The 22,688-nt window shown below is 33.9% G+C and overlaps 1 protein-coding gene across 8 annotated transcripts in view; it reads left to right on the forward strand.

Moving 5' to 3' along the window:
* LOC149801616 (uncharacterized) overlaps window positions 1-22,688 on the forward strand; it is a 234,537-nt gene that overhangs the window by 163,035 nt on the left and 48,814 nt on the right. For 7 of the 8 annotated variants that reach the window (XM_089955875.1, XM_089955881.1, XM_089955879.1 and 4 more), the window contains one exon: window positions 11,378-11,481. In XM_089955875.1, the coding sequence (XP_089812001.1) occupies window positions 11,378-11,481 (104 nt within the window). The remainder of the gene's footprint in view (window positions 1-11,377; window positions 11,482-22,688) is intronic. The other variant, XM_089955878.1, reaches the window with a different exon arrangement.

Genomic DNA, 22,688 nt, shown 5'->3' on the forward strand with positions numbered 1-22,688 from the left:
TATACGAATAGTGGAGAAACAATGCAGGGAGCATACGAAGCAGGGAACCAGACTAGGAAATAATGTACCTATACATTATTCTGGTTTACAACGGAAACTATAAAACACTATAGGCATAGCTGAAAAAGTTCAGACATCAGTAGTCAGTCTATTGTTTTTTTCTGTTGTATTTAGAACAGTGTGAGCGGTCATTCTTACAGGGATTCAATAAAGGTCGGTGGAGTTTATCCTTGTTTTTGCAATGCGGTCATTCATAGTAATGTCAGAATGCACATTTTGCCAAGACATCGCGGTCACTGGTCGTCTTTAGCAGGTGGTCGCTCATAACAGAGTGTGCATATAATAAAATTGATCCATGCATTACGATTGTGATTGGAAATGGCAGGTGGTCGCTTATAGCAGAGGTCACTCATAACAGTTTTTGCTGTAGATTGAAACAATGGAATAATTTTTAAAGTGATACAATATAGTTCTTTGTGCATGGACATTGACGACCCAGCATTGCCCAGAAGATTTGGAGAACATAAAATGAATGATGCATGCATGAAGGCCAGAAGAGAAGATGATTTTGCAGACAATATGATCATTAACATGGATGAACTTCTAGTGTACTTTGATCTCATTCCTGTACGATTGATGATAAGATGGGGGTTAAAAGTGTGAGAATTAGAACGAATGATGCAGGTTCTTAAAAATCTGACTTTAGACCTTACAGTTTCCACTTTAGGTGATGTGTCTAACGATAATTTTTCACAGCATGAGAAAGCTAAAATAAATATCCTTGCACCGAAAGAATGGATCGTACATGTGCTGGAGAAGGTGTTTTCTAGATGCTGCTGCAGTGGATTAAAGAGTTTCATATTTTTGAAAATAAAATTTTAGTTGGAGCACATTTTCTGACATGTAATTTTCAAATGATTTAAAAAATGTCCTAGTCCCACAACTTATAACTTGAAAAGACGACGTGTCTCAGAACATACAGTGCACAAAAAAATTACTTTAAAAATTAATTTATGGTTTCCCAGCAAATATGGTTGTCCAACATATACGTTAAATACGGTATTATTCAGACTTTCCAATGCTGATCTCCACTTCCAAGTCAAAAAACATTCACCGAACAGTGATGGTCTCATTTTGATTTTTAGCAGTCAGTATTCAGGAAGGGCAACTCGTCCAAAATGCCTGTTGTGAAAAGGGTCAATAACATCTAACATTGACTGTGTATGGATTACTCTTTTTGGTATGTGAAAGTCGATTTTAAAAAGTTGTGTTTGTCATTTTTATTACCATTTGTTTATTTATATACATATAAATTTGAAAATATTCTAAAAAAGATAGACTGCTTTTTCAATTTCAAAACATGTCAGATAAGAAAAACGACAATCAATAACACTTTACAAATTTAAAATGAAGAACATGGGAGTAATATAATGCAGCACACCAAGCAAATCATGCTCATCACAGAATTTGTGGACTTCACTTTATAATCATTCAGTGAAAGTCAAACAGAGATATCATGATGCCCAAGTTGTTGATTGGCTCCAGTCAGTTTATGACTGTTAAATTATTTCACAGTCTAATTGTTTAAATGTTTGAGAATCTTTTAAGTTACTCAGTTTGTTGATTTTGATATGTATATAGTGGCTATATAAAGAATTAAATACACACAGTTTCATTCTTCAAATTAGATACCAGTTCAGTAAGAGAGAAAGAGGAAATCATGATTTATTTATAATTTGTTCCTTGGATTAGCAGAGTGGAGAAAATTTATTAAAAAATAGGTGGTATTTCATGGATTATGTGAAATAATTCAAGGACTTGAACATGTAAATAATTCTGTTGGATTATGTAAAATTATTCAAGGACTTATGTCATATTTTACTTTCATGGAATTCAGCTTGAGGTAAAAACCTTTGGATTTAGAACTGATTCTTCAGTGGTGCTAGCACATTAGCACATTAAAACCTTCATTCTTTAGATAGTTTCCAGATTAATGTGAAATTGATTGTACAGTTAAGGATAATATTCTAGGAATTTATACACTGAGTTATTTTTAATTCATTCCCTTTGGTTTTATATTGTAGGAAAATAAATTTATATTTTGGGAATTTAAATGCTTGTCAGGTTTTACCTTCTCATGCTAATTAGTTTGTAAGACTAGTTATAATTTGTCAGTATGTTTTATATTTGTATTATAGTACTGAACCACATGGATTTTGCACAATTGTCAGAACTTTTTTAGCTAGCTGCAGAGACAGATTAGCAGCAAAAATAAATGTACATTTTTTCATAGTTTTCTGTAATTATGGCATGTAAAATATAGATTACAGTTTACAGCCATGAATCAAAATTATAAAATTTAAATAAAATCATGTACTAAGTGTTATATATAGTGTTATATATATATATATATATATATATATATATATATATATATATATATATATATATATATATATATATATATATACAAGGTTCCCACGCTACCAGGAAATCGGGGGAAAAAGTTGGGAGAAATGATAATTTTTTTCCCGACCGTGAAAAGTCTTGGAATTTTGCAAATATTGATGAAAGTCAGGAAAACACCAGGAATTTTCCGTTACCACTTGATGTCCGAAACAATCACATAATTGGGTCGTAACTAAACTGATCATGAGTAACATTTATCGAGTTCTAACCAGAATATTTGAAGGGTGCAGTATGGATTATTTGATTGCTTGCAATAAACAGATATGCTGAGTAAATCCAAACGCCCAGTGGATTAGATTCATCTAGTACACTTTTATTTTCAAAGTCAGCTCGATATCCATATCTTTCCTTACATAGAAGGTATGAAAACCAGTCTAGCATCACAACAGGCCAACATGGTGGTGGCAAAGCGTAACTGCTTACTGGATGGCCTAGCAAACTTTAAACGTTGCTAGGTCGAATGATACATGCATGAAATCGATATGAAAATTACTTATGTTCTCAGAAATTGTGAGTAGTAAAATTGTTATGTCTTTAATCTGTTGAAAGACAAGATAAAACTACGTCATTGATGAAATGTGAACTGGTACTCATGATTTGCATTGCTAGTCACATGAGTACTGTACACATATCTAACAACCCACCTTTTCAAATGTTGTAGAGAGAAAAAAATATTAAATGAAAGTCGTATAATGGTTGTAATAAAAACACAATAACAATAGAACACAAAATTCTCCATATTTATATATTCCGAGAACAACTTTTGGAGTATTGTATCATGTGACCACCACGTTGACATGTGATCTCTGCTTGATAAATTAGACTGGCAAGATTGCTGGTTTTTACATAAAGTATCTGACTGTCATTTAATATAATTGAATTTCTGTACAACAACATTATGAAGAAGTTTGTTGTTGATATCACGTGAATGTTGGACTTCCGATGTCCTCATTTCAGATTTGTGAAGTTATGTGACTATTAATGCAAATGGCGAGGACTGGGTCAGGTTTCATCTACGTCGTAGTTTCGTCTTGTTTGACTGCTGATTAATGACATGACGGTTATAATACTTGCCATTTCTGAGAAAATAATGGTGAAAATAAAGGTTATTTCACTGGTTTGGATTCATGCGATGGTCGTCCGAGAGTTATGCCTTGGTACGTCACTGTCTTTTGAATGTATATATGTAGTTTTTCAGTCTTCTTGCGATTCTGAAGCGATAAAAGATGCGCAAGAAAAGTCTAATCGAGCGGAGGGTTGTGGTCACACTTGCACTCCTTGTGATCATTTATAAAACAATAAGGTGATTTCATGTTGTCAGAGATTTCACCGTACTTTATTTCTTGATAAAACATCAGACTTCTGTGCTTGACCTGGTAACCCAGAAAATCCTATTTAGAATCATACAACTACCTACATTTTATAAAAGATGGAAATGTATACCTTAAAAAAATATGTATCTTAATCAAAGTTTCCAATTTTGCAAGAAGTTGTCCCACATGTACAAAATCGTCTGCTGCCCAACATGTAAGCTTGCCACTAGAACAGGATTCTCAAAAAATTTCCCTGTGTATTGTCTGTTTTTGAATTCTTTAGTATATTTTCTCCATAAACAAGACGTTGTAAACACATTACACCCATTCATTGTTGTTTCTCTTCCACATAAAAGCTCTTTTTTTAAAACATAAAATATTGAATTTTACTTAAAAAATTTTTTTACAACATCAGTTTAGTTGGCTTAATCTCGCTTGCTATTTATTGGTATTGTTATGTTGAATTTTGAAAAACTATTTATAAACCTGATCAAATTACTCAACTGCTAACAGAAACAGTCCAAAGTAATGTATTTCATTTCTATACCCCGATGGATAAACATTACATCTTTTCAAAGCTGTGCGAAGAATTGGCCGACATATCGCGAGTCATGGAAACACGGTGGTGGCATCCCGTGTGTCCAAAATTAATATTATTTTGAACAGAATATTGTGGTGACAATTTCCTCTTTTTAAATGGTAAACATTACAGGATCTTATTTTCGTCAATTGGTCGAATTCGGTATGTGTTTTACTTCAGTATTGGAGACAGAAACCTTAGGTGTGCAGAAATGCCCAACAGCGTTGTATATATTAAAAAAACTACACGAGCTCAGTATCAATACATGTTTGGGGCCTAGTTTAACGAATTACAAGAGACAAGTTGATTTTACAGGAAATTCAGTCCTTGTTTATCTAACAGTTTATAAATTTGAAGGTCTTATGTCAGAATTTAAATCAACCATTTTGATTTTTTTTTTTGATGGATTTTTTACCAGATCGTCTTAAGGAGATTAGGTTTTTTGAAAAATCTTTTTGGGGATTTCATTGGCAGAGATAAATTCAGGGTTAAACCTCACCCATCTTTACACACCAGCAAGATACTTAAGCTCGTCTTCTGACAATCATATACTCATTATTCCCACTATGAAAACAAAGTCATATGGACAGCATTCTTTTGCATACCAGGGCCCAGCAACGTGGAATGAATTGCCCACTGAACTTAGACACAAAGACACAGTGATCCCATTCAAGAGTGCTCTTAAAACTCACTTATTTTGACTGCAAGAACAAACTTAAAGACCTAATAATGTTTCCTACCTTAAATATTTCAGCATGTTTTTATGTTTTCTAATTTCATGGTGTTTGTTTTTTGTGATCATATCATTATATATGTTTTTATGTTATAGGTGTTGCCTAATGTTGTAAAGCACTTAGAGCTTCTAAAGATTAGGTGCTATACAAAGTCCTCATTATTATTATTATTATTATTATATCACTTGCATCAACAGACATTTTAAATGGTTGATTGAAATCCGGAGCTGAAAGAATTAGTGCCCTTTTAAATATGGCTTTTTAATTTATTGAACACTTCCTAATATTTATCAGACCAGTAAAACTTGGTCTTCTTACTTAATAAATTGGTCAGGGGCTCAGCGATTGTGGAATAATTTGGGCAAAATTTCCGCCTGCCATTCCCAAAAAAAAGCATCAGTGGCTTTTTTCTGATTGACACGGGGAATTCAGAGATAGCTTTAACCTTAGCTTCTGCAGGCATGACTTGACCCTGTCCCATAGTATGTCCTAAAAATGTGACACAAGCTTGGCAAAACTACTTTTGCTTAGATTAATTGTCAATTTCACCTCACTGAAGTGAACAAAGAATTTCTTGATAATTTCCAGGTGATCATTCCAGGAATTGCAGTAAATAATGACATCATCAATGTATGCATCACAGCCATCTATACCAGATGTTATCATGTTCATTAAGTGCAGGAGTGCCCATTTTAAATTCTCTGCTTTTTTTCTAAATGTGAAAAATGATGATCTAAAAGAAGGTAGCAATTTAATATTTTTTGGTAACAACAAAAATGAACATTCATGAGTGGATTGTTTTCTGTTTGCCAGATTTATTTCTTTTATTTTTAACTGCTTTCCCATCTCTCTTTGTTCTTTTTGTATCTGCATCTGCACTTGCCAATATTCCCTCTCTTTCTCTTTCATTCTTTTTCATCTACAATTTCATTTGCACTCTTTCTTCTTTTTGAATTTGTCTGTTTCTTTTCCAAGCATTTGCATTCTCATTTGCATTTATTTTTCTTCTTTTTGAATTTGTCTTTCTTTTCCCTGCATTTGCATTCTCATTTGCATTTATTTTTCTTATTTTTGAATTTGTCTGTTTCTTTGCCCTGCATTTACATTTGCAATTTCATTTATTTTTCTTCTTTTTTTAATTTGTCTATTTCCTTTTTTTTTCAAGCTTAAGCTTGCTTAACTTAGCTCATTCTTCTATTTTAATTTCAGTTCCATAACTTGCAAGTTAAAGTCAGATGAAGACTTACTAGTCAAAGTACTTTTATCAAAAATATTATATTTCTACTAGATATTGATCCAAAATATTTTTTATATATTGTTTTAACAAAGATGGCTTTGTCTCTGAAAGATCATATTGTCTGGCAAGTTGGAGCAGTTCATATTTTTTCAAGGACTCTAACCGTTTCTGGGTAGGATTTAAAATAAAGTTCTCCTCTTTAGTTGACATCATGAAAGCTTGTTGGTTTTACTATGTATAATCAAAAGATTGGTGACTAAGAAAATTCCAAAACAAAATGAATTTTAATTTCAAAACAATTTCAATGTCACAAAAATTCATATCCTGGATGAGCCCCCAATTTCTGTTACAACTCCATAAGTTTCCTAAAACTTGACAAAGAATTCTCTTATTAACATCATAAATGAAAATGTGAGAGGAACTTACAGTATTATGATTTGAATCCAGAGTAATCCTGACAAAGTTCTGTAAAAGTCCTAAATGAATGAAATGTTTAAATATCAAAGCCAGAAAATGTACTGGTCCACCAAGAAACATGACATCAAGATAGAGTTGTCCAAAACTCCTTCTAATAATTCACAACAGTTCCAGAATAATATTATAGTCCAAATAATGAGCACTTCCTTTTCTCCACTGAACAGTCCAAATGTTTTTCCTCTCGTATATAAAAGTACAGCATAAAACACACCTGCAGACGTACAACAGGATTGCAAGAAATAAGGGGGACTCCAAAACTCAGAATGAACCTGGCTGCTCAGTTCTTTACCTATATACACCTAATATTACAACACTGATTTCACAATATACCCGACATGACAGACCACACTACTCATTTAGCATCACACTTTCCTGTTCATATAGCCCATCCAATGGGAAATTATTGAATTCTTCTAGAAATGTTGAAACCTCATCTGTCAATGAAGAATTAATCCAATGATGCCATTAAATCTTATTATTAATAATTGTCAACACATATGTAAACATCTATTTATAGATCCTATCTAATGTTATGCTCTTAATAGACCGGTCACATAGGCAAAACTAAATAAAGGTATTCTGTACAGTTTACAACCATGAATAAAATTTTTTTAAAATGAGATAAAATCATGTACCAGGTGTTACAAAAAATATAGATATACCTAACACCATTTTCTGAAGAAGAAAAACAGTTATTTAACAGGGAGCTAAGATTTATTAATGATAGTAAATGTATTATAAAACAGTTTTAAGTCTAGTTTGTAGTAGTTGATGGCAAATGCCAACAGAAATTTCATTTCAAATAGGTGCCATCTTTGCAGGTGATTATGTGTAATGTTTTGAAAGACATTATGGATATTACTTGTAGATTTGTATTGGAAAGATTTTTAGCTCACCTGGTATGGCCATGTGTCTATTGTCTGTTGATCCATCTACATTTGCTTGTAACTAGCCTGTTTTTCATCTGCTTTTGATAAAAAGTTTTAAGATAGGTTTATACCATCAATATCTCAGACAAGTTTGAATATGAGTGAGATCTATGTATATTATTGAGATGATCTTGCATCTCATTGGCCGAACTTGTTATCCTTCTAGAGGTCTTTTGTTCATATCAAGATCTCAGACACGTTTGATGATGAACAAGATGCAAACATAGTAAGGAAGTGATATCGCTTCTGACTGGCTGACTGTGTTACAATTCTGGATGCCATATTTCTGAACTAGTTATGATGAAACCTGAAGTATGGGCTTAAATCATCAAGTTCTTGGATGAGTTTGATATTTAGGGAAGATACATATACTTCTCCCTAGATAACTTGGGTCCAAAAACATAGACTGCACTATAAGCAAAGGTGCAAGTTACCAAAGGACCTCAAAAAAATCCATTAGACATCGAGAAACTGTTTGATTGGGCAGGGGAACTGGGCTGTTTAAAAACTGAATCCTTGTTTTACAATCAGTCAATATTACCGGTAATTGTCAATAAGGCAGGGGCCCTAAGTGGCCAAGTGGTCTGAAGCGCTCTATGTTACGGATCACTGCCATATCACCTCTGTCTGCATGGGTTCGAGTCTTGGATTCGGCCACTGTGGGTATGTGAGAAAGCTTTCCAGTAACTTCTCGAGGGTCGGTGGTTCTTTCTGGGGATTTCCCGGGTTCTTCCTCCACCATTAATACTGGCCACCATGTATAGCCTATCTTGTGCTGAAAAATGGCGTTAAACCCTACCACAGCAACAACAACAAAATCAATAAGGCACTTTTTGTAATGAAATTGTTCATTATTCTATATAAATCACATTTATTTTCAAAATGGCCAACATCTAAAAGACTATTAAAATTATTCCAACTGTTTTCAACCACCATCACATATATGTGAAAACATTTGTTTATGCACAACAAAACAATACTGAATTCTACGAGAAATGATATAACACATGCATTGTAAGAAATATAGGATTCATGAATATGCATTCAGTCTCTCTCTCTCTCTCTCTCTTCGTTTCAAACATGTTACTATTCACCAGTGTTATACAACATCAAGATAGTAACTAAAATAACATCTATACTTAATTAAAATACATTAAAATATTTGGCTCTCACTTTGGGGAATACTCACTCCAGGGCCACAAACTTGAGGCAAGAATGGCATTAGTTAAACCAGATTTTTTTATTGTGCTTTTTTTATTTGAATTGCAGTGCATATTTTAAAATTTTATTTTATCAAATATTTCTTAATCAGTACTTACTGTCAATGTTGATGAAAGGTACTGACCTAGTTAATGTTATCGCATCTCAAAATAAGCACATTTAAGTCACGAGGAAAATGGCACATTAACCATGGACAGGAATGAAGTTAGGATGATCTAGTTTTAAATATCAGAGAGGATTCTTAAATAGGTTGTGCGAGAAAAGAGAGAAGTGTTCTCCCTTGTATTATTATACAGTACATGTATGACAAGTAAATTGTAAGCAGCCATACAAGCCCCTGTGATGGTGAATAATGCACACACGACACAAGCCTCAAACTGTAATCGTTATTGTGTCTCAGTCTGAACTTGGAATACTTTTGTCTTTTTAACAGGTACCCGGTTGCTCACTTTATTACCTGAGTTATTATTACTGGGCAGGTACCCATGTATCCGGGTACCCATTGGCATCTTTACCCACATTGGTCCATGTCTGAAAACAAAGCTCTTTATTTTACGAAGTATTCATTTCAATTGTTTGCCTTGTTCTCTTTGATCACAGTATAAATGAGTCAGGTAATTTATGGTAGCGTAACATTTATTTATAACAGTGTTCGATTGATCAGCTAAAATGAGTTCACCTGACGTAAGGCTGAGGCCACTAGATCTTAAACATCTAGGATTTGCATGACTTTTAACTTTTCGTTTATTCCACCTCCTTTATTTGATTCAAATGTCATGATAATAACAAAGGAGGACAGAGTGCAACAATACAACAAATACTTCCATTGAGTCAGATAACAAAACACAGTCTGCACTTAATTAGGTTCTCAGAGAAACATTCACGGACATAGCTGTTATGGCAGAATTACACATTTTATGTTTAAATGCACTTTTCATTTATGATGATTACAGTTACAAGTAACTAAAAGATAGAACTAAAGTGCAAATTTCACTTGATAAAAGAATTATTTAATTGATATTTATTTATTAAAGTGACATTTTCATTGTTCGAAATTTCCTTGAATATCGTTAATTGTGGTGTACTAAGAATGTCATTTGGGTTGAAAATATAACAAATTATATGACTTTTTATTAAAAGTTGATAACTTCATTATGTTGATGAAAATCTCCAGGTTCTATCTACCATTTTTGACCATAAAACGAGCGATATATAAAAGTTTCATTTACCAGTTTTTAACTGTTTTCTTCAAGTTCAACAGATTAGAGACAAATTTTATGAAGAGCACAAAAATGCATTTTAGAACACAAGATGTGTACCGGTACATTTCATTAGAACAGTTTGTCAAAAATATGTCATTTTTGACAGAAGAAAAGTTAAATAAAAATATTGGTATAGAAAGTTACAGTTATAAACTTGCATAATGTACAATTATAAATAGTATAAACTATGTGCAGTGGTGATATTAGGGATCAGAATTTCTGTAAACAGTTATAGATATCTGTAAATAATTATGTTGTTCTGTTGTTGATTTTGATCATCTAAGAATGTTTTTATTGTGAAATGTGGCTTGTTTATAATTTATATGCAAAGAAATACTGTAGCAACTTTGTGATATTCGTAATTATTAAATATGTGGAATCAAGATTGGCAGATATTTTTTGTGACTAAAAATATTCTGATGTATGCCTTTTTTCTGAAATACTTCAATTGAATTACCAAGAGTAAAGAAACCCATGGCCTGAAACAAAACAACAACCTTTCAATTGAAATTTCAGCTAATGAGAAAGATCTATAACTCACTAGAGCACAAATGAAAGCTTCATCTATAAATTTAACTTTTAAATAACTTGGATAACTTTTGTTATAGGCAAGGGACTATGCATATTAAATGTGCCTTTAGATTTGGAAAGAATTATTTTGAACAGACTATAAGCAAAATGAGTAAAATTTACATGATATAAATTTTACAGATAGCTTGTATGTGGTAGTGTTCATACAAGTATGAAATAAGCCTGTGTAATGAAATGGTCAACTGTTAACAGGGGCTAGTTGTTCATTGATATAAGGTGTGAAGTAGTTAAAAAAAATAGATGGTACCTGTTTTACCCAGTATCTTGCAGAAAATTACCCATAATAACTTTGAGAAATAGCAGATTTGTACAGATGTTTGCAGTCATCTGATATAAATCATGTTTCTAACTGTAACTGAAATGACCTACTTCTTGAGATTAAAAAGGGGTCAAGATGTGTATTAGCGTTTTTTAATCTGGTGAAGCATTATTTTAGTAGATGTTAAAGATGTGTCTATTTGACTTTGTTAACACATTGCCATTCATGGCTTCAAGTTCATTTGTAGTTTATCAGTGTCATGCATTATTGTTGGTATTATTATTGTTGCTTTTTTTCTTTTGCAGCACGTTCTTCTATCAGCAACAACAAACCACAGACATTTATGTTGCTACAAAACCAGGTAAAAACTCTACGACAAGAAAACAAGGAACTCAAAGAGAGGCTCAAGGTAAATGTTAAAGAGCCAAAATCCTTATTTCTAGAAAATGTGGGTAGGAGTAGACAGTGCATGTGAGTGTAGGGGGTTATATATGTAATACACTCAAACCTGCCATGATCACTTACACAGCAGTCACCTGGTCACAACAGGTAGTTTCTGGCAAATTATCTTTATAAATGTCTTATTATGTGTAATGATCACCTGCTTTATGCAGTCAGTGGTCAGGTGTTTCCTAACCAGACAGTGGTTTCTCCCTGCTGTAAGTGGTCATTGGAGTGTATCTGCATTGACCACTCAGTCTATGCAAACTAAACTTTTCCTTCATGGGAAGTCATTGTTTACATAATGGAATATCGTGCAAGCATTTCTGATCTCACTTGTACTGATTGTGTACATTGACATTGTCCAATTGAAATGTGTGGCAGTTTTTATCATTATGGTGGAGGGTTGAAGCAATTTCTTTGCTGGAATGTGGGGAAAGTAGTTGTGTTATCACAGCAGAAACGAAAGTGTACACAGGCCAGTTGTGCCTTTCCCCATTGGTGGACACTGTTGACCAGTTTGACTGTTTAAATGCAGGAACTGAATGTTAACTTGCGCTGTGGCTTAGTGGTTAGCATCATGCTGGACTTGCATTCCAAAGGTCACAGATTTGAATCCTGCCCTGATCAGCTTTAGTGTAACTGTTTAATTTACTTTGTTTTCATTGCTTTAGAACTTTATACCCTTTGATGTGTTGATGTGCTATTAAAGTACCAAACAAAAACCAAGCATTTCACAGACTTAGGATTATTTAGGTTCACTCTGGACAAGTTTCAGTGTACCACAAAATTGCCATTTGTCAAGGCTTGAATCCATCTTTTAAGGATTATCAAATTTGAAATGTTGGAGTATTTAACTTCTTTAACAGCTGATGGTTTTTTTTTGCCAAGCTAAGGATCCAAGAAATCCAAAATAAAGAAAAGAAAATATTAGTAGGGGTTTGATTTATCGTACTACTCCTTGGTGAATATCTATACCAAAGTAATGATTATAACATAAAAAAGTATGGGAAAAAATACTACCAGATCATAATTGCCTATAATTGAAGATCTGAATAACTATTAAGATTTTGTCAAATTTGCACAGGTTGCCAGGTCATAAATCACTAAAGATTTTCATTGGCTTAATTATTTTCTTTCACAAGAATGTTATAAAGATTATTAAAAATTGAAGAGGTTTTATTTTTCATTATTTAATAAGAGATGGGAGTAGTAACTACGTCATTTTACATCCAGTCTCTCTCTCTCTGCATTCATAGTGCTATGATACATTTAGGTATAAAGTGAAGTCATAATAGTGACATCATAATGTGATGATTATGTCATCTCAGGCTGTGCCATAAGTGTTGATTTTATAGATGCAGACTACCTCAACCAGCTGGCATCAATTTCTGTTACTCAGAATGTAAAGATTATGAAAATATGATCATTTCAAAATAGAAGATATTTTTTCTTGTGAAACAATACGTAAATAATAAACGTCACACAAGATAAAATCAAGAGATAAGTCATGCCATCAATATATTAAAAGTAATTCCATATGGATGCTTGGGGGGGGGGGGATCTAATTACATAAGAAAGAAAATGTTGAGTTATATTTTCAGCTATTATCCTAACACTATAATGTATCAGAAGATGTTGAATTATATGCTTGCTGACAAATTCCTTGATAAAATAAAAAATCTTTAAATTTCAAAGATTTAAAATGGGCACAGTGCTCTGTTTTCTTTATTTTGAGTCGTATTTCCTAAATATAGGCACCATATGCTTATAAGTTGAGTCCTGCTGCAAACAAGGTAGACCCTGATCTGCCATCATATAATGTACCAGTAGATCAGTGTAAATGTTTTTTGCTTGTTCTACTGATTACTCCTAACAAATTGCATTGACATAGATCTGACTGGGTCTTTGCAGTTTACAGGTGGGCTTGACTAAAAAGCAAGTATATATGGCAAGACCAAAGGAAAAGTAGAAGTTTTGATGGATATTTCCAAAAATGTTAATACTATATGTGACTTGTAAGCAGTTCAGAGTTGTACTTTGGAAAAAAACAAGCCCAGCTGGATGGATCAATAGATAACAAAAACACCAGTATAAAATACACTTGCATTATTGAGTGGAATATGTCACAGATAAATTGACAACTTACAATTTTAAATCTATTTATATGATAAATCTATGAATTAAATTATAGGTCACGATTCACAATGTCCTATAATATGTTAATTCCATGTGTCTATAAATGTCTCTTTGGTCATAAACTAAATGTCTCTATGGTCATAAACTAAATAACAGAAAGAAGCAAAATCAACAAGTTTTGTAAAAGTTAACAAACAATTTAATTGTCAATATTATAAAATGAAAATTTAAGAGGAATTTGTAGTATTATAAATTGAATACAAAATAATCCTGGAAAAAAGTTATATTAAAGTCCAGGAGAATGAAACGTTTCATTTAAAATTTCAGATTCCTGAATGCACTGGTCTGCCACAATGCTGACATTTCAGAATGGCATTGTCCAAAACTTAATCGAAAAATTCACCGAAATAGTCTCATTATGAATTTTAGTCCAATGAGCACTTTCAGCTTCCATTGAATAATCCAAACAATTTTTTTTCCTCTCAGATAATATCTGAATACAATATAAAACACATCTTGCAGACCTGATGTTACAACAAGAAATAAGAATGAGAGAATTGTCCAGTCCTAGCTACTTATATACAGGTCGTAGAGTAAAACATACAGATTATCACTATTCCTATGTCATAAATTGCAAATCTCCAACATCATAGAAGAGCTCACTCCAATATGAATTAACTTAATTCTTCTAGGATACCATCTGACTGACCTGTCCATGGGAAAAACCCAAAACTTGTCAATATATTTACTCCTAATTTTATTATTAGTAACAATAAACATGTATCTATTTATAGATCCAATGCAATTTTATAATCTTACGATCTTCAATTAGACCTTTGCACATGCACCAAATACACAATTTACAGTCATGTATAAAATTAACACAAATTACAGATATACATAACATAAATAAACAAAGAAAATTAAGTCCAAGTTCTTGTGATTCACAAAATCCTATACAAGGTCTGATATAATCAAGTCCAAAACTTCATTCACATTGTCTGCTAAAGTCCTGAAAGCCTCCATCATTATTTTGTAATCATTAATATCATCCAACTCTGTTTCCTCAGCTTCACTGTCTTATGTGAGTGCTTATGTAGAAACTGACTTTACGCTCTGTAAGTATCACTTTGGTCATACATTATATGAAATCAATTAAAGGCTGTGACTGAACACATGACAATTGTGTGGTAGGGTCACAGGGAATTAAAATAACTAACCCCTGTTACTTGGCACTGAGCAGATATCAAACTCATGGTTCGATCAAACAGTTGTCACACAGGAAAACAAGCTATGGGATAAATGTCAAATATTCACTGGAAGATATAGAACTCTATCTGGCACTGAACAAGTACTAAATTCGCAGCTCAATCAAAAGGATTGTCTACTTGAAAACAAAGTGAGTGCTGTCTTAACAAGCCAAGGGCTTATCAAACCATGTGCATAGGCAGAAAACTTTGTAAATATCACTTCAGATTTAAATCTAACTAATGAAAATGGGAAATACAATAAATCGAAGCTTTTATTGCATCAAAAACAGTGTTCATACAGCAAAACACAAAATGATTACAAATACAGACTGTTAGGGCTTGCATGAAAATGGAAGAAATAAACACCTACAGAAAACAACCTCAATGGACACTTCATTTTGTGGTAGGTAGTATTTAATTTACCAGTAATATTTTCAAATTATTAAAATTTAAATAACTGTATATCCAAGTATTGTGTAATGAATACCATCAATAAATGGATATCATACGATATAGGCATTTCTTAGTGGGAATAGTGGCATGAAAACATAAAAATATTTGAGTTGACAGTATTTGTGTGTACTACTGACATCTCAAGTTTCCAACGTTACCTCTAGATTTATTAAATTGTTTCTGTATGTTGCACTTATAAGATGACCCGTACTATGCATGAATCAAATTTTCAGTTTAAAAAAGTTTACTCATAAGTGAGTATATACTGTATGTCAATTTTTATTTAAATCGACTTTTTTATTCAGTTTTAATCATTCATTTTGCCAGAAAATGTATGTGGATATATGTATATGAAGGAAGTATTTTATTTTATAGTCACTGGATTTGTTCAGTGGGGTTTGATTGTGAGAAGGATTGGTTAGTTCTTAAAATGACCATTTTTACCATGTTTTCAGTGAAAAGTGAACTGCTATGATTGGAAAAGTTCATTGAAAACGCCTTTAAATCTGCTGTTGGAGTATAACATTGTATTTCTCTGATGATAAGATTACAGAGTCAGCATAGTATAGTTGTCAAAACGTGGAGAACGGGCTTATTCCTGGGTATGGTCTTGTTATATTAGAGTCAATTGTTTGAAATTGGGTGTAATGTGCTTCACTATTCATTCATCTGCAGGCAGTGATATTAAAGTTAGAGCCATTCCTTTCATTATATACCTTATAAGTGTAACATCTTCATCAGATAAATATTCATGGAGCATATCAGTTTGTATTAAAGAAAAATCCTTTCAGGTTCCCAAGCCACGGTCAGGAAGGTAGTCTGATACCCCATTGTTGATAGGACTAAAATTCGCATCCACACATATTAGTCACAGATGTAGAAATCAATATCACGGAAGAATGTGTTTTTAAGTAATAAGCCAGCATTCAAAATGCTCTCGATTGATTTATATTTGATATTTTTGGGGATTTACAAGCATCAGTTTGTCTCTTTTTGTGATTTGTTTGATGCAGTTTTTTGGCATTGGTTCACACAAACAACTATAGGTTAAATTATTTTGTTGGGAAGATTTTTGACTCAACAGGGCAATATCTTAGCCATTACAGTGCTCTGATTTTAAAGTCATTACATATTCCATTGACTTTGGTAACATGTTATGAAGTTTGGGTATGTTCAACCTTCCTGGAAGTAACGCTCAGATGATATTGATAGCTAGGATTGCTAAAATTAGTTTCATACCTTTATGACCCCGAATATTTTGCTGGCAATCAAGGATCACTCTTAGACATTGCTGTTATGCACTAAAACTGAGTGAGAGGTGAGTATTTCATTTACGTTTCAGAAATTCTAGACAACTGTAAACTGATTTTCATAGAACAACTGGACATCAGGTTAAGAAATAATATCTGTAGCAAGTGTTTTTATGGATTATTGAATGAATTACATGTTTTGTGCAGTCGGAACTTCAAAAGTAGCAAAAGGAATTTATTATCTTTTTTCCTGTTGAATTACAAAACATTATGAATGTTGGCAGAAATTATTTATTCATCCCAGGATCAGAGATGGGTATGGGCTTATTTTGGGTGTTTCCCAGCTTGTAACAAGTTTCTGAAAGTGGGAGCTCATTTTTTAGCATGGTATGTCATCAGAGAAATACTGTAGTTATTTTCTGGTATATAAGAGAATAAAGAAATATTATTTTTAAGTGACATTTTGCTTTGGGGAATGCCATAAAAATGAGGAAAAACTTTGATATAGTAGACTGATCAGACATTTCTTACCATTTTTACATTTTTACCTGTGACATATTTTTCAGAGATGAATCAGATGGCTTCATTTGAATATTTAGGTATACACTTTTCACATGCATGATTATTAAGACAAAAATCATATCGTAACTATTAATTGTTTCTGTGTTGTGACCAGTTTCACCCAAATGCTTGTACATCTAAAGTCATGTCATTGTTTTGAGCATTTTCATAATTTGTATGCATTTATACTTTTACAATGAAGTTTCTTAAATCTTTCAAAAAAAAGTTTGACATATTAACATTTTTTAAAAGTTAAATAATTCCTGGAATAAAATTTGGCAGTTTTTTAAAATCCTTGTTACAATAAATTTACTGTTTAGTTGGGACTAGTAAGTAAAAATTTGCCATGTTCCTAGTCAATGCAACATTTTGTTTTCATCTGAAGCTTGAATTTGTTACATGAGAAGTTAATGATTGTATAATGGGGATGCATCCCTTGCACCCATTCCTGAGATATAAACTAGATTTACTACTCAAAGATGTAAAACTTTTTCTGTGATACTGTTTGCCCTGCTTCTAGTATTCTGTACTTCATAGTTTTATTTTTGAACAAGGAAATGATTTGGGGAAAAAATATAAAATTAATTAAATATCCACTTATTAAGGAAAAACATTTACCTTGTATGATTTAAGCACAGATGTGAATGTCAAAGTTATTATAATTTATTACATAACCATTTATACAGATATTTAGTCCATGTTTTTATATTATACACCAGAATAAAACTATATTTTAGGTATTTTCACTCGCGTTCATCTGTAGATATTCTGAGATGGACCATATGAAGCTTTTTTTATATATCAGTTTATATTTGGTTTCATTTGCACCATAAAGCTAGAAATAATTGGAAAGTGTAAAGCAGGAGGTATGGAATAAATATAAAACTGCATTTGTCTTTGATTCTGAATTGTGGGGAAAGAACTTATTTGAATTATGCCTTATGAATACATCATTTAGGACAGTCAGCATATCCAAATGCCATATCAGACTTGTTTGATATGCTTTATGAATACATCATTTAGACAGTGTCAGCATATCCAAATGCTATATCAGACTTGTTTTATATGCTTTATGAATGCATTGTTTTGACAATATCACATATCCAAATGCCATATCAGACTTGTTTGATATGCTTTATGAATGCATTGTTTTGACAATATCACGTATCCAAATGCCATATCAGACTTGCTTATTCTGCTTGCTCGGAACAAAATATGTATTTATAGGATACATCTTCAAGGTAAAATAACTCATAAGAATGACATCATATGAAATTAGTTTGTTATATTTTAGAACTTGCTCAAACCAGTATCATATTCCCAATATAAAGTAAACTAAAAATGCTTATCATTAGAAAGTTGTGAATATTATTTAGTTATTACGGTCCACATACCAAGAAATCAGAATCTTTCAGCAAATATCAAGCAGTCTTAAAACTAAAGTTGCATCAGTCATGAAATAACAATTATTTACTTATTTAAAATTAATTTTAAGGTGTTCTTACGTTATTTAATTATTTGTTTGTTTATATTTTTTGACATAATATGAGAATGACTCATCATATTGATTTGTCAACAACAAAAAGTAAACATAATTTTTCCATTTCACAGATGGCTTACAATGTTTCTTTATTTTAGATTGATCTACTTTCATATCTGATGCTCAAACAGCAAAAGTTAATTTAGATTGATTAAAGATAATGAAAATGCCTATCTATTTATGTATTTTCAATCTTGCATGATATCCAAATAATGAGTAGATAGAATTATTAGGAAAATATTTTACTGTAGGCATGGTACAAGAATGGTTTGATGATTGATCTGTCTTAATCTGTTAGAATGATATATTAGCCAGTTGTCATAGCATGTCCAGCTAAGACTTCAACTGATCAAATATTATTTGCATGGACTTTTGCATTTTGGCATCTAATACATTCTCTGATAACATTAATATTAGGAATTAAGTTTCTCTGCCTTTCAAATCAAGCCGACTTACTCTTTCCCATCTAATACTATATAGACAAGGGGAAGAAACTCTTATCCATTTTCTTCCTGTTCCACTGGTACATGGATACCCATCAATTCGATGTTTATCAGTTTAAGCTTTAGCTGCAGTACGATCAACATTGCACTGTATTGCCTTCTAAGAAATAGCTTGAATTTAGCCACCGATCTAGAAGGGTGATATATTTGCTGCATGTTGGCATCATTATTTGTGGGAGCATTTTATCAATTAATGTGTGAACTTTCGTAGTTTGTGACCTTGTACTCCAACATGGTATCATTGGTGCTTATTGCTGATTGTCTTATTTGCATTCATTGCTGGAATGTTTTTGCTTGTTTATTAACATTTGCATTTGTTAGAGTTTTGTTTTTTTCCCATTGTTTTTTGTTGTTCTTGTCATTTAAGTTAAACAGCGATGATCGAATGTTTTAGGCCAGTGAGCATACATGTCTCATTTGCACTAAGTGTTCATCCACTTCACTGTGCATTGTATGTACTAAGTAGTCAGATGGAATAAGGTCCAGAGTTCTGCACAAGAGTTTTAAAAGTAAAGAGAGACTGGTGTAGTTGAAATCGACCATGAGTTATACTTGAGTCTTCACCCTTAGACAGTACCAACACCAACATATAAAATTATGACCATGCCTGCAGCAACATTTGCATCTTGAATTGACAAATCAATGCTCCACAGAGATTTCTGTGATGTACTGACCAAAGATGATGTTAGAGGAACAAATGCAAAGACTTGTTTGAAAAACATCGAAGTTGCTGGCTTTGAGGGAACTTCAATCCCTCCATTAGTTGTGTCTTGCCAGTACAGGTTTGGAATTGATGGGAAATTGTCCTCCCATTCCATGCCAGCCCAGTGGGCACAAGTCCCCCTACACATCTTAGCTTGACCTGCACATGGGGTAGAACTTTGACCTTGATGTTTTGTTTTATTAGCTATCTGTGCCATACATCACTGCTTCAATTGGCAACCAGCCAGTCCAGCTGCCTGGACAGCCCTTTTTTTTCTTCTCACTAACAACCAGAGGTACATTGCATTGGCGACCATGACCACTCATGCCATATTATGTAGAGTCATACATTATTCCTGCAGAACAGTCCATCCATTTTGCGACCCATTCCATCTGTCAAGATGACCATGGAGCTAGCCACCAAAGTAGCCATCGATCCACCAGTCCAACATCCTATCTGGCCACTCTTCCAGCCATTCATAACAGAAGGATGTGCCATGTCTCTTGCTCAACAACTCATCCAACTAGTGGACCTAATGTTCATGGCATATCTGGTGGATAGTGTCATATTCAGAGATATATGCTGTGTCACATAAAGGGCCTTGCCACTAGAAATGATCTGTGCATACATGGAATTGATGCCCAATGAGGACAGTCCCTGCAGCGAATGTAGGGCAACATTGATCAGTTGCAATACTCCAACCAACAGTGGAGCATATGGAGTTGAGTTTTTGAAGTGCTTGTTGAGGAGATTTAAGTTATTTTATCATCCTGTGAGTGCCTAATGTCAGTGCCTGATGGAGGATGAACACCCCTCCATCCATCCATGGCCACAGTTGACAAATGTTAAAGAGATCTCCAGACATCTTGAGAACAAGATTCAGAACCTGGCTAATTCAAAGGCTTTCTTTTCAGAGAGCAGTGACAAGCATTGTTCTCATGCCAACTTCTAAAACTTGGATGAAATATTGATGTGCAAATGTGTTACCCCTGTATTTTTCATGACACCACCAAGTTAGTGCAGAATATGGTGGCAACTTCATCGATGCTTGACCTGGCATCACTAGTGATTTTTCGACTTTACAAAATAAATCAGACAGTACTCGTATATGGGGTCCATGACCCACATTGCCAAGGCTATTAACAGGGCCATGCATCATTCCATGGATAAGATCGTGATGGCTTTATCCAATTAGACCACCAACATTTAGGCCACATCAGTTTCAGCCACAATGGAGAGGTGATTGTAGGCAAAAGGAACCAGGATCAAACCCCACCCAACAGCAGCAGTTTTGACCTTTAATTTCAGGCAGGAGCAAGTCACCTAGGTTCAGAGATGATATAATACAGGGGATAGGAAACTGGTTTTTTCATCCCCAAGCCATCAACAATCTCCAGTGACTTGCCACACAGGCTGACTGCTGACAGCCTGCCTGTACACACCTGACACCATCAGTTTCAGCATGCTTGGATTGGATTTTCCTGCAAATGATTGGGCAATCAAAACTAGTTTGGGGGATCTTCAAATTTTGTTTATCCAGTCCCCTACCCCATTCATCTTCCTCTTGCATGACCCATGTTCCATATGATCCATAGAAGGAAGGAATTTTACAGATCTGCTCTATGATCAACAAGTGGGCAGTGCTTTGTTTGCTCTTTGTAATACTCAGAGCCAGTAAGAAACTAAAACCAGTCGTAGATCTTGCACAGCTAAGCAGTTACATAGCTGCACCAGAGTTCAAAATGGTGACAGCTTTATCGGTCATGCTTTCTATGAAACGAGAATTTTTTTAATTAGTCTAATTAACCCGTATTTTTATGTCCTCTCCACCTGATGCATCATTTTGACTTGCATGTCTTCCATTCAATCTCAGTATCAGCCCATGGGTGTTTATAAAGACTATCAATTGCATCTTTACCCAGTTTAGGTCAGCTTCATCAACAGCAACTGTGGTTTATTTGAATGACACCCATAAAAAATATATGGTAAGTTTATCTTTGGTGTAGAGCAGGAATGGCCATTGTCCCTTCTCTTTCAGCTGAGTTGTCTAGTGAATTGGTAGAAGTTATACCTTTCCCACTCCCAGCAGTTTGTCCATCTCAATATGGATTTCTTTACCAATCTCATCATCATTAATCCCCCCTCACATTCATTTTGCAAGGATTATCAAGCTTGTAGAGATCATTTCCAGCAGGATGTTGATTTCCACAAGACGTTTTGCAATTTCTTTGCTTGTTCAATGCAGTGGCAGACTGGATTCTTCATGGCTGTCTTTCTGTAGCACTTTGAGGGCCCTGAGTGGTCTAAAGTGCTCACCGTTATGGATCACTGTCATCTGACCTCAGTCTGCATGGGTTCGAGTCGCAGGTTTGGCCTATGTGGCTATGTGAGAAAGCTTGCCAGTAGCTTTTCGTTGGTTGTGGTTCTTTCCAGGGTTTTCCCAGTTTCTTCCTCCACCATTAATACTGCCCGCCATGTATGGCCTGTCTTGCTCTGAAAAATGGTGTTAAACCCCACAACAGGGGCCCCGAGTGGCCGAGTAGTCTAAAGCTCTCTCTGTTACGGATCACTGCCATCTCACCTCTGTCTGTGTGGGTTCGAGTCCCGGAATCAGCCGATGTGGGTATGTGAGAAAGCTTGTCAGTAGCTTCTCGAGGGTCAGTGGTTCTTTCCAGGCATTTCCCGGGTTCTTTCTCCACCATAAATACTAGCCGCCATGTATAGCCTATCATATGCTGAAAAATGGTGTTAAACCCCACAACAGGGGCCCCGAGTG

This window comes from Sinohyriopsis cumingii, chromosome 4, assembly GCF_028554795.1.
Source record: "Sinohyriopsis cumingii isolate HCF-2022 chromosome 4, ASM2855479v2, whole genome shotgun sequence".
Classification (NCBI taxonomy): Eukaryota; Metazoa; Mollusca; class Bivalvia; order Unionida; family Unionidae; genus Sinohyriopsis; species Sinohyriopsis cumingii.